The sequence below is a fragment of the Candoia aspera genome, chromosome 1 (genome assembly GCF_035149785.1).
Source record: "Candoia aspera isolate rCanAsp1 chromosome 1, rCanAsp1.hap2, whole genome shotgun sequence".
Lineage (NCBI taxonomy): Eukaryota > Metazoa > Chordata > Lepidosauria > Squamata > Boidae > Candoia > Candoia aspera.
The window spans coordinates 93,724,830-93,738,509 of record NC_086153.1 but is presented as its reverse complement, the minus strand read 5'-3'; the positions used below and the strand labels follow the sequence as shown (position 1 = coordinate 93,738,509).

Below are 13,680 nucleotides of genomic sequence, written 5' to 3'. Positions count from 1 at the left end.
TGCACTTTCTCTCCCCATTACAACCTGTCAAAAAAAATCTCTTCATGTCAAGTTGCTGTTCACTCTGGGAAGGAATTTCTTTTTGCTGACAGTGGGTTATCTGGGATTTCCGTTCTTGGATGTGAAAGGATTTGTACAAGTGCAACTGCTACAGAAAAGAGCAAGCATTACAAGAAGGGAAAGCTAAGCAGTTTCTCTTGACTTTCTTCTATCAAACCAGATTGCTCCAGTCCACTTCCAGATAAAATGAAAATGATGAAAGAATCATGCACTATGCATAGAATCATGTTTTCTGCATTGTTTGAACCTCAGCAAGTGCATTTCAAATCCCTTGGCCACCTTCTGTCCTCCATGAGTACACCTTTGTGCTCAGAAGTGAATCCAGGTGGGATTCTTCTTGCCTTCCTTCCCATCCTCACTTGGCTACCTGCGAACAATGGCCAATGCTTTCATTGGGAGATCTTAGCCTGCTTCTGCTAGACACCTCTATCTATTCCTCAGGCATCTGTCCAGTTAAGATGCTTATTCTACAATATTTGAATCTTATGGGAGCTTACCACTTACAGCATGGCTATTTTCATTTTGACAATTTCACATTGCTTACACACCTCAACACTCCACAATGGCTCCAGTATTTATAATTAGAGAGTGCAATGGCTAGACATCACAAGCATGCTGAAAAGAGACTTTCAGGCTAAATGCCCAGGTATTGCTTGTAATATGGGGATCGCTAAATCTATGCCATGGCAGCCTCAGACCAAGAATGAGAACTGGCCCCATATGGTTTGCCAGTGCTGAAGTCAACTCACTGTGGTTGAACTGTGGCTTAATGTTAGGTGTTGGTAAGCCTTGAATTCTCATTATCCTTCCCATCCCTTATTCTGCTGCAGTTATGAAATACAAGGTTTGGCTTCTCTTATAACCTTGTTTGAGCATTCAGTCCAAGGTTTGTGGAGCTGGATTGTTATAAACTATAATTAATATTAATCAGTGAAGTGCTGTGGTTACAGCTGTCACCATGTCTGGAGAGCCAGTGTGGTGAGAGGTTAAGAAGTTGGGTTAGAACTGGGGAGAGCCCAGGTTCAAATCTATCACCAGCCATCAAGCCTCAATGGGTGGCTCTGGGCCAGTCACTCAATTTCTCTTTCTCTCTCAGCTGAGCCTACTTCACAGGGCTGTTATTGTGGAGATAAAATAAAGAGAGATCCTGGGTAGGCCACCTCGAGCTCTGGAGGAAAGACAGGATACAAAATGAATAAATAACCCTTTTGTGGGTTTCAGGGATAAACCAAAACTGTTGTTAGCCACACGTGGAAGTAAATGTTTCTATGGCAGCATTAGAGGACTGAACAAGCTAAAGCTTTTGTATCCTAATCCTCATAACTAGAGTGCTGTAGTGGTAGAGTTGTTGAACTAGCACCAGGGAGCCTAATTTCATCCATCAGCAGCCATGGAAACTGACTGGGTGATGCTGGGCACACTCTACCCTGCAGACTTGTGGCTGTGGAGGAAATGGGAAGAAGGACTGCCATGTGCCGTTTATTCCACTTTGACCTCCTGGAGGAAAGGTAGAAGAGAAATCTAATAAATACAGATGGGCCATGATTTATAGCCAAATATAAATTCTCTTCGGGAATTGGGGAATGGGGAGGGTGGACCAAGAAGCCTGCTTGGAAATGAGAATGAGGAAAAGGAGTGGATCTTTGCTTTTGAGAAATGGGAACTTTCTTTATGGGCATAATAGATACAATAAGGGACATTTTTAAAACTTGGAATGGAACAGTTAACGCCTTTCTTCCCATGCTGCATTCCACTCAGAAAGTATGGTCCTCATGCCTAGTAGGACTTCGAGGAAAAATTAATATTGTGTCTACATGGGCCCTGCAAAAGTGGTCCATAGAGAAGGAGATAAAGCCAGATGGCAGAATCAAGAAGAAAAGCTGAGGGAAAGGTAAGAGTGACAGAAAAGCAAAAAGCAAGATGCTGATAATCAATAGAAGAGTGGTTGGGCTGAGCCCATCTGCACTAGACTCTCTAGATTGCTAGTAAGAATCCATCCCCACTGCTAACACTGCTGACAACCTATCTGCACTGCTCTCAATGAACTATTTAAAAGTTTTCAGGAAAGTTAAACATATGATGTCATCTATTGAGAACCCATTGAAAGAGCAAGGGGAGTGCTCATTGGGGACTGCCCAATGAGGGTAGCAATTAGAGGTGTGATAGCAAATGTCACAGGCTTAATATGGCAAATGATGCTCTGAAGGACCAAAGTTTGCATCCTCACAAACATGAGCATAGTGGGGTCAGACAAAAGCGCAAAGTGTATTTCTCATGTGCTTCAGATTTGCTGTTCTGCTGGGTTGCAACAGAAACCAGAGACCTCATTAACACATCTCTGTGGTACATATTGGCTATAACAAGTGACAGCTATGCAACAGAGGCAATTAAGCACTAATGAAGTTAAGTGTTGCTGGACTTTTGCAAAAAGTTGCTCTCCCAAATGAGGCTTTCTGTTTTGAAAACAGACGGAAAGAAGGCTCTCTGGGAATCTGCAGTGTTTGTCTAATCGGACACAAGAGGCAGAAGTTTTTTTGAAGTTCAGGTACACACTTAAATGGTGGTTAGCTTTACATAAACACTCTTTGGAAGGAACTTATTCATTGGCTCATAGAACTAACAGAATGACTGCACAAATATTCAAGCAAAGGTTCAGAGGACTATTTTCAAAAGTAATCAGGGAAAATTAAATTGAAGAGCTACATGCATATCAGTGGGTGATTTTTCTAATCCAAGAAAAGTGGCTGCTTATCCTGAAGATGTCATTGTTCTTAGTATCAACTACTGGCACCACGATTAGCAGTCCTCAGGATCCCCTAACCCAAACAGACATCCTGATAATCAGATGAAAATGATCTTTCATTGTTTTGTTTCCAGTGTTGCTCCCATCATTTTAAAAACTGCAAAACTAAGTGGAAGTTTCGTTTCTTGGAACCTCACTTAGTTTAGTCTTCAAAATGCTCAGCACCTATGTTCAGTTAAGTCAATTTCCTTGCAGTATAGAATACCAAACAGGGAGGGAGGGAGGGAGGGAGGGTCTATAAACCTTGCTGGAAAGATTACCACAATATTTATTTATCATATGGTGGTTCTTCAAATGTATTGCAAATGAATACAAAGTTTATAAAGCTGGAGATAAACACCATAGTGATGGTGGACAAGATATGTTTTGATATAGAAATTTGTACTGGTCAGTGACCATAATAAAATCAATTGAATTGAATTGAATTGAATTGAATTGAATCGATATAGAAATTGGGTCACATTGCAATAAATCTCTTTTCACTCAAAATTCTGAGGTCCAAACTGATCTCTCAGAGCCTCAAGCATGATCACGGGATAATCAAATTATGACCGATAGCTGATGTTTTGTCTCCAGTTCACAAACCCAGGGATATTTATCCCCTGCCTATGACCAATAGCTTCAGGAGGGCCTGATAAGTTAATATTTGTCTTGTTCCGAGCCACAGTCTGTTATGCAAGATTCTGAAGCTTTGTCGGCCTTAATTGTGGAAAGTTTAATGAACAGCCGACTGTTCCAGGAACCTATAAAATGAAACGCACACATATCAGGACTCCAACCCTTCAGATGTAGGAGCAAGGCTGCATTTTGTGAGGGAAGAAGCAACCCATGTTGTGCTGTGTTTTCCTGCTCTGCTAATGGCAGTCAATTAGGCAGAAGTGAAGAGGGAGAGGAAATGCACACTGGGATGACATCATGACATTGATAAATGTTGCTGTGTATTGCAAGGGCAGAAATAGACACACAGGTGACATGTTAGCTATATCGTTTTATCTCTACTCATGTGTCACACTCAGTTTGCACAAAGGAAACTGGGTGGTGAGATCATAGTGAATGCATGTTTCAAGACAGAGGGATGCACTTTGAGGTACATGGGACACCTTGAGGTACATAGGGTACATAGGATACATGGGATTCCCCAAAGCCATGGCCGCGGTCACCAGAACCCCTCCAAAATGTCCTATGGAATTGTAGTTGCTAATATGACAGAGGGCAGAAGGCACAGTTTATAGAAGAAAAGACTGAGAGGAGATTAAAGTATCTAAAAGGCTATAATATGCAAGAGGAGACAGTCCTCTTCTTGAGGGCAGGACATAGTCTGGAATGTTAAAATGAAAAGGAAGGTGGCTCAGGCTGAATATTAGGAAGAACTGTCAAGCAGAGGAATGATCTGCTTAGAAGAGCAGTGGGCTTCCCCTCCTTGGGCGCTTCAAATGGGGAATCGATGGCCAACTGGTGACAGTTTAAAGGATTCTTGCACTGAGCCCAGGGTTGTATTGGATTGACTCTCTGACCCTTTCCAAGTCATACATTCTATTTTTCTCTGATTCATCGTGTTAACTATTTAAGTTAAGTTTTATTAAGTTTAAATTTACCATTCATTGTTCCAGTTCTCCCACATTTTGGATGCGGCCCTTAGTGTGCCATTCAGAGGCCAAATTCAGCCTTCGTTCCCCAAAAAGGAGCACAGCCTCATTTGGGAATAGAAATTGGCTAGCCTGTATGAATGTTTCTATAACTGCATAAGGCCTGCTCAGTCTTTTATTGACTCAAAAGCCAATAAATATTGTGATGACACAGTGTTCTTCTGTCAAAGGAAACTGCCATTATAAAATCTATCTTGTATTTTCTTATAGTCCATGTTAGATTTCTTCTGAAATCTATGCTTTCAATCCAGCATACTCAGGTCAGGTGGAAAATGCCAGGACATTATTTTTATTAACAAAAGCATTTGATTTCTGTCTATTAAATAAATCACACTGGTCGATTCTATTAGGAGCAGAGGTATGTTTAAAATCATATAGACTGAGAGGCTTTTCATCTGTTGAATGACAACATATAAAATGTGACTGAATATATAGATATATAGAAGAATTAATCCAATTCATAGCTGTTCAGCATTTATTTTTATGTCTCTCTTAATAAAAATATCAATATTATTGATCATATTATTTTCAAAACTCAAAGAACTCTTTTTTATAAGTCAGGGATCTCAGTCCCAAATACAATCAGTTCTCATATAGTATGTGTCTGTACAACATGAATTCACTCATACATGACTGACAAATAACGGAATGATGTTTATATAGCATGAAGTATATTTTTCTATGAATTTCAATTTTGCTCTTAGGAGAAATGGGAGGTGGACATTACCAGCACTACCCAGCTGAATGCAATGGCTTGCCACTTTGTTTACTGCCCACTCGAGTCACGACATGTACACTACTTTGTTAGTATATATTGTGCCCCTCTCCTCACTGTTGATGTTATTTCTTCTTAAATGTGCTGCCCTCCCACCAACTGAGTAAACTAGAACATGCCAAAAAAGCATGCTTCTAATGAAATATCAGGTACAGAAAGAAGAAAAAAGCATTATCAGTTGAGGAAAACTTTGAAATTCTCAACTCTTTTGAAAGAAATTACAGAACATGTGATATCATGTGTGCTACTGGCCTAAATGAGGTGGGCAAGTATGGACAATCAGAAGAGAGGTTGGGAAAATATTAGGATTATCTAAATAAAGTACATTAATAAAAAAAAAATATCACTGGAGCACTCAGCTTAAAAGTATTGAGACAGTAAAGGCAGATTCAGCCACTAGAGCCTGATATGGCATAAATATATGTTATCTTCTATATCCCATTGTGGTCTCCTTGCAGTATGGAGGCCTTCCTTTCATATGTCCATTCCAAAGTCCATGTAGTTGCTGGAGAGAAAGTAACCTACACATATTATTTGGCTGTTCTCATTTTTTTATTTAATGACCTGATTCTTCCCAACTCACAACTAACAGCTGAGAGTATAATATTACACTAAAGCTGCATCATCCCAGCTGCTCTTTCAACTTCACCTTTGAGGAGAACAAAATTCTGAGGAACTGAGTCTCCCCTTCAGTATGGTTTTGTAGTGATTGCCTATCCTGATATACTCAGACTCACAAGCAGGTACTTAATGATATGACATGACATACCGCCCCCCCAAAACACTAAGGAGCAGGTTTCATAGGATAAGTAGTGTGAAAACGCCTAACCAAAAGAGGAGAGTGAACATCGTGGGCAGCCACCCACTCAGGGTGGGGGAAATGCTTCCAGCGTATAAGATACTGTAGGGTACTCCGAAGCCTGCGGGAATCAAGGACCTCCTTCACCTCAAAATGTTGTTGTCCGTCAATCATAATGGGCGGAGGGGGTGTAGGTTGGAGATGCTAGCAATTGGAGTGGTGAACAGGCTTGAGCAAGCTGCAATGAAAAACAGGATGTAAGCGTTTAAGGTTGTGTGGCAAGTCCAATTTGAAAGTAACAGGGTTGATAATTCCAACAATGGGAAAAGGTCCAACAAACTTAGGAGCCAATTTCTTAGAGGGCTGAGGGGATTTAATGAACCTGGTGGACAGGTAGACCTTATCGCCAACTTTGAAGGCAGGCTGAAGGGCTCGCTTCTTATCAGCATGCAGTTTGTAGGTTGATTGGGCATCTGCCAGCGCTTGTTGAATTACTGGCCAGGAATCGCCCAGGTGCGTAGCCCAGTCGGAAGGGGAAGAAGGCGGTGAAGTGGGTTGAGGCAGGTCAGGAATGGGCATGAAATCCCGGCCAAACACAGTACGGAAGGGGGGTTGTCCTGTGCTCTGATGTACCGCGTTGTTGTAAGCCACTTCAGCGAAAGGCAGGAGATCAACCCGATTGTCCTGCTGATAGTTTACAAAGGCTCTCAAATATTGTTCCAAGGTGGCATTAAGAGCCTCCGTAGATCCGTCAGTCTCAGGATGCAACGCAGTGGACAGCGCCTGTTTGGTGCCCAACAGTTTTAAAAATGCCCGCCAAAACTGGGAAGTAAATTGTGTCCCACAGTCTGTGACCAAACGGGTGGGGCATCCGTGAATTCTGTACACGTGGACTAGGAAGAGGCGGGCTAACTGTTGAGCCGATGGGATAGAGGCACATGGAATGAAATGGGCTTGTTTAGAAAAGTAGTCTTTCACAACCCAAATCACAGTCTTTCTCTGGCTTGGAGGCAAGTCGACAATAAAATCCATAGAGATTTCCTCCCAAGGACGGGAGGGGCTGGCCACCGGCTGCAGCAGCCCTTGCAGTTTACCCCCCTTCCATTTTGACATGGCACAGACAGGACAGGAAGCAACATAACTTTTTACATCACGTCTCAATGTGGGCCACCAAAATTGGCGCCGCACCAGGTGTAAGGTTTTTACAAAGCCAAAATGACCAGCCAGTTTGTCATCATGAGACCTGAGTAGGACCTCCCTTCGCAAACTGTCAGGGACATAGAGACGGCTTTGCTTCCATGCGAAGCCTCGGTCAAATGTAACATTGTGTCTATTCGCTTGCAACCAAGTGTCAGATTTCAGTTCGGAGAGAAACTGTTGTTGCAACTGAGAAGGGATTGACAGCCTCCCCCCAGCTGGTGAAACAGAACCTGAGGGCAGCTGCGCGCGTGTCTGGCTGTGAGTGACAGCCTGCATACCCAACTGAGGGTCTGTCCACAAAGTGCCTACCACGTCAGGTACTGAGGTCAAATCCTGGGGCAGGCGGGAAAGCACATCAGCCAGGAAGTTCTTCTTACCCGGAATGAACTTCAACTTAAAATTAAACCGCTGAAGAATTGAGCCCAACGGATTTGTTTAGGGCTGAGCTTACAGGGTGTGCTGAGCGCTTCTAAGTTCTTATGGTCCGTCCAAACCTCAAACAGACATTTGGCCTCCTCTAAAAGGTGGCGCCATGCCTCAAAAGCTGCTTTGACTGCAAAAGTCTCCTTTTCCCAAACATGCCATCGTCGTTCTGTCTCAGAAAATTTTCGGGAGAGATATGCACAGGGTCTGAGGCAGCCAGCAGCATCTGCCTGCAACAAAAGCGCTCCAATGGAGAAATCAGAGGCATCCACTTGAACCACAAAAGGTTTAGTGGGATCAGGGTGTTGCAGGATAGGCTCAGCTGTGAATAGGCTTTTTAGCTTGTCAAAAGCCACCTGGCATTCAGGTGTCCACTTGAGCAATGCTCCTGGGTTCTTTACCTTGGGTGTGTCCCCCAGACCCTTTGTTCGCAATAAGTCAGTGAGAGGCAATGCAATTTCCGTGAACCCCTGGATGAATTGGCGATAATAGTTGGAAAATCCAAGGAAACTTTGGAGCTGCCTGTGAGTGCGCGGGCGCTCCCACTCTAAAATGGCTTGGATCTTTGCAGGGTCCATTTCAATACCCTTGTCAGAAATTCTGTACCCCAAATAATCAAGTTGAGTCTTATGAAATTCACATTTAGACAGTTTAGTATAAAGCTCAGCCTTTCTCAGTTTGCTGAGCACCTGTTTCACCAAACACTCATGTTCTTCCAGCGTTTCAGTGTAAATTAACACTTCATCCAAATAAACCAGTACCCCTTTGAACAAATGCTCATGCAACACTTCATTGATCAATTGCATAAACACCCCAAGTGCCCCTGCCAATCCAAACGGCAAAACTTTGTACTGGAAAGAGCCCAGAGGACAATTGAAAGCAGTTTTCCACTCATCCCCTTCCCGTATGCATATACGGAAATACGCCTCCCTCAGATCCAGCTTAGAGAAGATTTTCCCCTTGGCCAGATGTGCTAACATGTCTTTTATTATTGGCAAAGGGTATTTGTTTAATATCAAAACCGCATTTAATCCGCGGTAATCTGTGCAAAGTCTCAATGTCCCATCCTTCTTCACTCAGAATAAAACAGGTGCACCCACTGGTGAATTAGCTGGTTCGATAAAACCCCTTGCCAAATTTTTATCCACAAACTCCCTCAGCACTGCCAGTTCTTTTTGGGTCATGGCATAGATTTTATGCTTGGGCAGTTGGGCATCTGGGACCAACTCTATGGCACAGTCAGTTTTCCGATGCAGTGGGAGTTTGTCCACCTCCTTCTTGCCAAACACATCTGCAAAACCCTGGTATTGTTCTGGCAACCCTTCTAGTGGGGTGGTGGCAAAACGCGGAGTTGCGGCTGCCGCCCTCCCCACTGTGGCCTCTGAGGCGTCGTCTCCTTCAGGAGCTTGATAGAAACCATCCCTAAAAGTCAAAGTCCTGTGCACCCAATTTATATATGGGTTTTGTTGGACCAACCAAGGAATCCCCAAAATGACCAAAGGACCCCCCACTGGCGCCACTACAAAAGGCAGCCCCTCCCGGTGGTTACCCATTTGCAACACCACCATGCCCGTGGAATGGGTGACTGGCTTTCCCCCCGCCGTAGTCCCGTCCAGTTGGGTAAAAATCATGGGCCGTTTTAACAGAAACTTGGGTAGCTCCAAAGCAGCCACCACATTAAGCAACGTGAGCACCCTGAATCGATCAACGCCCACACTTCCACCGTTTTTGTGCGGGAGCCCAACTTCACCTTCACTGTCAGTGTGGGGTAGTTGCCACTCACCGAAACATGGTCGCGCCCTTCCTCTACCACCTGCCCAGCGGCGCCCTTTAAAGCAGGTGGCTGGTGTTTCCTGCCGGCTGGAACAGCTTGGGCTCCCCCTTGTCCCCAAAGAAAGGGATGTCCTCAGCCTCGGTCTCAGCCAACACTGCCTTCATCTTCCTGGGCAAGGAGGGAGATTTCCCTGATGACTTTCCCAGGCGCTCCTCGGTCTTTCCTTTCAGGCACGCCGCTGCTCGGTGTCCTTCCTTCCCACATCGGAGGCATTGCCCCTTTGCAAAATGGCTCTCCTTCTCCTCCTGCCAGGCTTGCGCCCCGTTCTGCCCGTGGTGCCCGGGGACTTTGTCGCTCTCATCATAGCTATTTGCTTAGGACCCTTTTTGCTCTGTGCAAACTTAGCGTGGGCTTGTTCAACGTTCCACGCCAGCTGAATCCAGTCATATAGGGTAATGGGATCAGCTCTTCCCAACGACCACCTCAGCAACTCAGGTTTTAGTCCATCCTTAAACATTTCTATTAGGGTCGTTTGCGACCAGTCGTCCACCTTTGCAGCTAAGGCTTGGAATTCTAGGGCACAATCTGCAACGGACCTTGATCCTTGGATCAGTTCCCTCAGCGCCACCTTGGCTTTCTCTTTAGCCAACGGGTCAGCAAAATGCAATTTGAGTGCCCACAGGAAGTCTTCGAAATCTTCCAGTTCCAGGGCCTCCATCTCAGTTAATTGGACAAACCAATCGGCCGCCCTCCCCTTCAGTTTGGTGGCCACAGCATTTATCTTAGCCCTTTCCGAAGGAAACAACCTCCCAAACTCCTCCATATAGCTTTTGGTGTTGGTCAGGAAAAAAGACAGCTTTGCGGGATCACCGTCAAACTTGACAGTGAAATCCCTGTATCTTGCACCCTGTGGGCTTCTCTTCCTCTCTTTCTGCCCAGCCCTTCTCCTGGACACCGGGGATCTTTCCTCTCGGGGGGGGGGGGATTCGAAACCCTGACTTTGGGATTTCTCTTCTCATCTTTATCTTTCCTCCTTCCTCTGTCTTCAGGACTCCGTGGGGGCGATGGGGACAAACGTCTGGGACTGTGAGAAGGTGAGCCCACCCGATGCCTCCTACAATCCTTCTTCCTCACACCGGGGGGCGGGGGGGGGGGAGGAGATGGGGACGACTGCCTGTAGTGATGTTCCCTTCCCCCTCTGCCCTGGCCCCACAACGCCGATGACATTTTCACCATCAGTTCTTCCAGGAATTGTATCCTGGCTTCCCACCCTTGTGATCTCGCAGGGATCTCGGAGTCCTCCGACCCTCTCTTGTCAATTCTGACCACATTCGGGGACAGCGGATACCTCTGCTTCCCAGACATCTTAGACATCCCTGGTAGGGTGCCCTGTTCCTCACCCCACGTCATCGGATCAGCGGGCGGTTCTTCTGCTTTTTTAACCACTTTAGATCTCACAGTTTTTCCTTTCGCTGGGCTGGAGCTCGAAGCCTCTGACAGGTCCTCCGACTCTGGAGTGGGGGCCTTTTCCCCTTTCTTTACCATGGAATCCAGTTCCCCCGCACTCGAGTCTTCACTTTCCCCCGAGTAAGGAGTAGGCTCAGTCATCGCAAACTTAATTTCCTCACAGATTACTCTGGAAGGATGTTAACGTTAAAATTCTAGGATTCTCAGCTTTATGTAGTGATTGCCTATCCTGATATACTCAGACTCACAAGCAGGTACTTAATGATATCTGATTTATTGAAAGAATAGTATGCAAATACAGAGAAAGCTGAGAATGACTAAAAGCACGCCAAATACAAACTAAAAACCCTCAGCTCCAAACATAATCCCTCCCCTCGCCCGGCCATAGCAACCACCCCCCTCCCAGGTGCTGGTAACTGTTTTCCACACATCCTGGGAAAGCAGCCTTGAACACATGAGATAACCCAAACACATTCCAACCCAGCAGCCAACAGATAACAACTCCCCGAAGAGGAATCCTCCTCCCTCCCAAGATCAAACACATGTCAGGCAAATGACATGCGAAACGTTGCGATGTACCAGGAACATTGGAACAGTGAACATGACAGGTTTACTCCAAAAATAATTGAGTCCTAGACGAGTCCTGCTTGAAAACTTTCCCCAATAAAATCAATTTCAAGGCCCTTCGAAACCATAAATAAAAATATGCATAAACAATTGGGTTAAATGTTGAATTCAAATAACCAAACCAAACCACTGCATCAATGAGGATGGGTGGGATTGTATAATTCATAAATGGACTCATGATGGTGCAGAAGAAGAATGGGAACCAGCAGATGAGGAAAACCCCAACCACTATACCTAATGTTTTTGCAGCTTTTCGTTCTCTGCTGTGGGAGATATGATGTTGTAGGTCAAATCTTATCTGCATTTGGCTCATAGCAGCTGTAATGGATCTGGCTTGCCTTTTGGCTATTGTGTATATCTTCCCATAGACAAACAGCATGACAAATCCAGGAATGTAGAAGGAGATCATGGAGGCAACCACACCTGAAGTTTCATTGAAAAAGACAAAACAGCCTCCCACACAATAAATGAGTTTGTAGAAGGTTTCTTCAGCTCCTAATAAGTTGAGTTGCAAAAAGACCAGTCCAAAGCCAAACAAGGCAGGGAATATCCAACTGATAAAAATCATGATTAATATAGCACAAGTGTTTATCTTGGTCTTGTATCGCAGTGGGTCACAGACCGCATAGTAACGGTCGATTGAGATAAAGGAAAGATGGAAAATGGATGCAGTGCTCAGCATGATGTCAACACTGGTGTGGATTTTGCAGAAGAACTCTCCAAAATACCAGCAGTTCTCAACAGATCTTATCATGCTGTACGGCATGACACAGAAGCCTAGAAGGAGATCGACAGTGGCCATTGAGAGTAAAAGGAAATTTGTAGGAGTGTGGAGCTGCTTGAAATGTGATACTGAGATGATAACAGCCAGATTGCCAGCCACAGTAGCCAGGATCACACACAGCATGAAGATGTACATGGAAATGCGAATGCTCATTGACCAGCTGTTCTTTATGCAGGAGCCATTGATGAATTCACAGCACAACTGCATCCTTTCAGAAGGTTCAGATTCGTGCAAGCCCATCTCAGGCCCAATCCTATGGATATCGCACGTACAATTCTTCTTTTGGTGTAAAAACCAGGAATTCCTTAGTCTGTTGTCATCCTGCAGAGGAGTATCATCTGTCAAGGAGGGTAGGTGGGAAGCACAATATGAATATTTAGGGTTGAGATAAAATTCTTCTCCCACAACTTCAAAGCACAATTCTTGAACATTAACCCCTGCCCTTTGCTGAATATATTTTTTTCAGGAAGTCTTGTAAATGTAGAATAAAGTGGTAGTTTCCTCACCAGTAGTAGCATAGCTTGTACTTATTTCCATAGCTTCCGCTGAATGTCACCTTTATCTTTTGACTCACAAGGCAGCAGATTAAGGGCAGAAAGCAATGCCCTGGCTCTGATTGGTCTTCAGGCATCATCACTGTTAAATCAGAGAGAGAGAGAGAGAACAGGAAGCACTGCTATGGATAGGCAAGGAATGATGGCAAAAAAAAAAGGGGGAAGGCTCATGAACATCTGCTTGTGACTCTGATTGTACTGTAAAGAGGGGACGCCATTGGCCACTATCTACATTGCTTTGCCTGTTGCATCAAAATACTGTAGGACTATCAGGCTTGTACCAGCTATGCTACCCCAAAACCTGAGTACTGACCTTCAGCTCTGCATAACAACCCACTAGGGGATCCATTATCCTCTCTGGTGTATTTGCCAGCCCAACAGATTAAGCAATTTCAAATGCTGGGAGTCTGTCCTACAGCCAGGAACCACGCTGAGACAAGGAATAGGTCTCTAGTGTTTTATTACTGCTACATAAACAGAAAATCCTAACAAACTGAAGAAGCATGGGAAAAAACCAGACATATAAACCCCAAAGACTAAGGCGGGCCCGATCTGTGTCTCTTTGAATGGCCACCTAATTCCTCAGTACTACGCATGCGCTTTACAGCCTGGATGGGAGCCCCCTGCTCGCCATCCTTACTCATGACATCATCTTTGGTCAGACATAGTCAATGATTTATGGCCTGGTCTTGCATAACTAACAGACAGAATGATAAAATAAGGAAACTTGAGACAACTGCAGCTTTATAAATGCTGTTTTACCTGAAA

At 44.6% G+C, this 13,680-nt stretch overlaps 1 protein-coding gene across 1 annotated transcript; it reads right to left on the bottom strand.

The window, feature by feature from the left end:
• Window positions 1-5,814: 5,814 nt before the first annotated feature.
• TAAR1 (trace amine associated receptor 1) lies at window positions 5,815-13,321 on the bottom strand. Its single transcript, XM_063290690.1, has 3 exons — window positions 13,226-13,321; window positions 11,556-12,696; window positions 5,815-5,981 (listed from the first exon to the last, which is right to left on the bottom strand). Exon 2 carries the CDS (start codon window positions 12,596-12,598, stop codon window positions 11,558-11,560), a length of 1,041 nt encoding a protein of 346 aa, XP_063146760.1. The 5' UTR covers window positions 12,599-12,696; window positions 13,226-13,321; the 3' UTR covers window positions 5,815-5,981; window positions 11,556-11,557.
• Window positions 13,322-13,680: the final 359 nt, after the last annotated feature.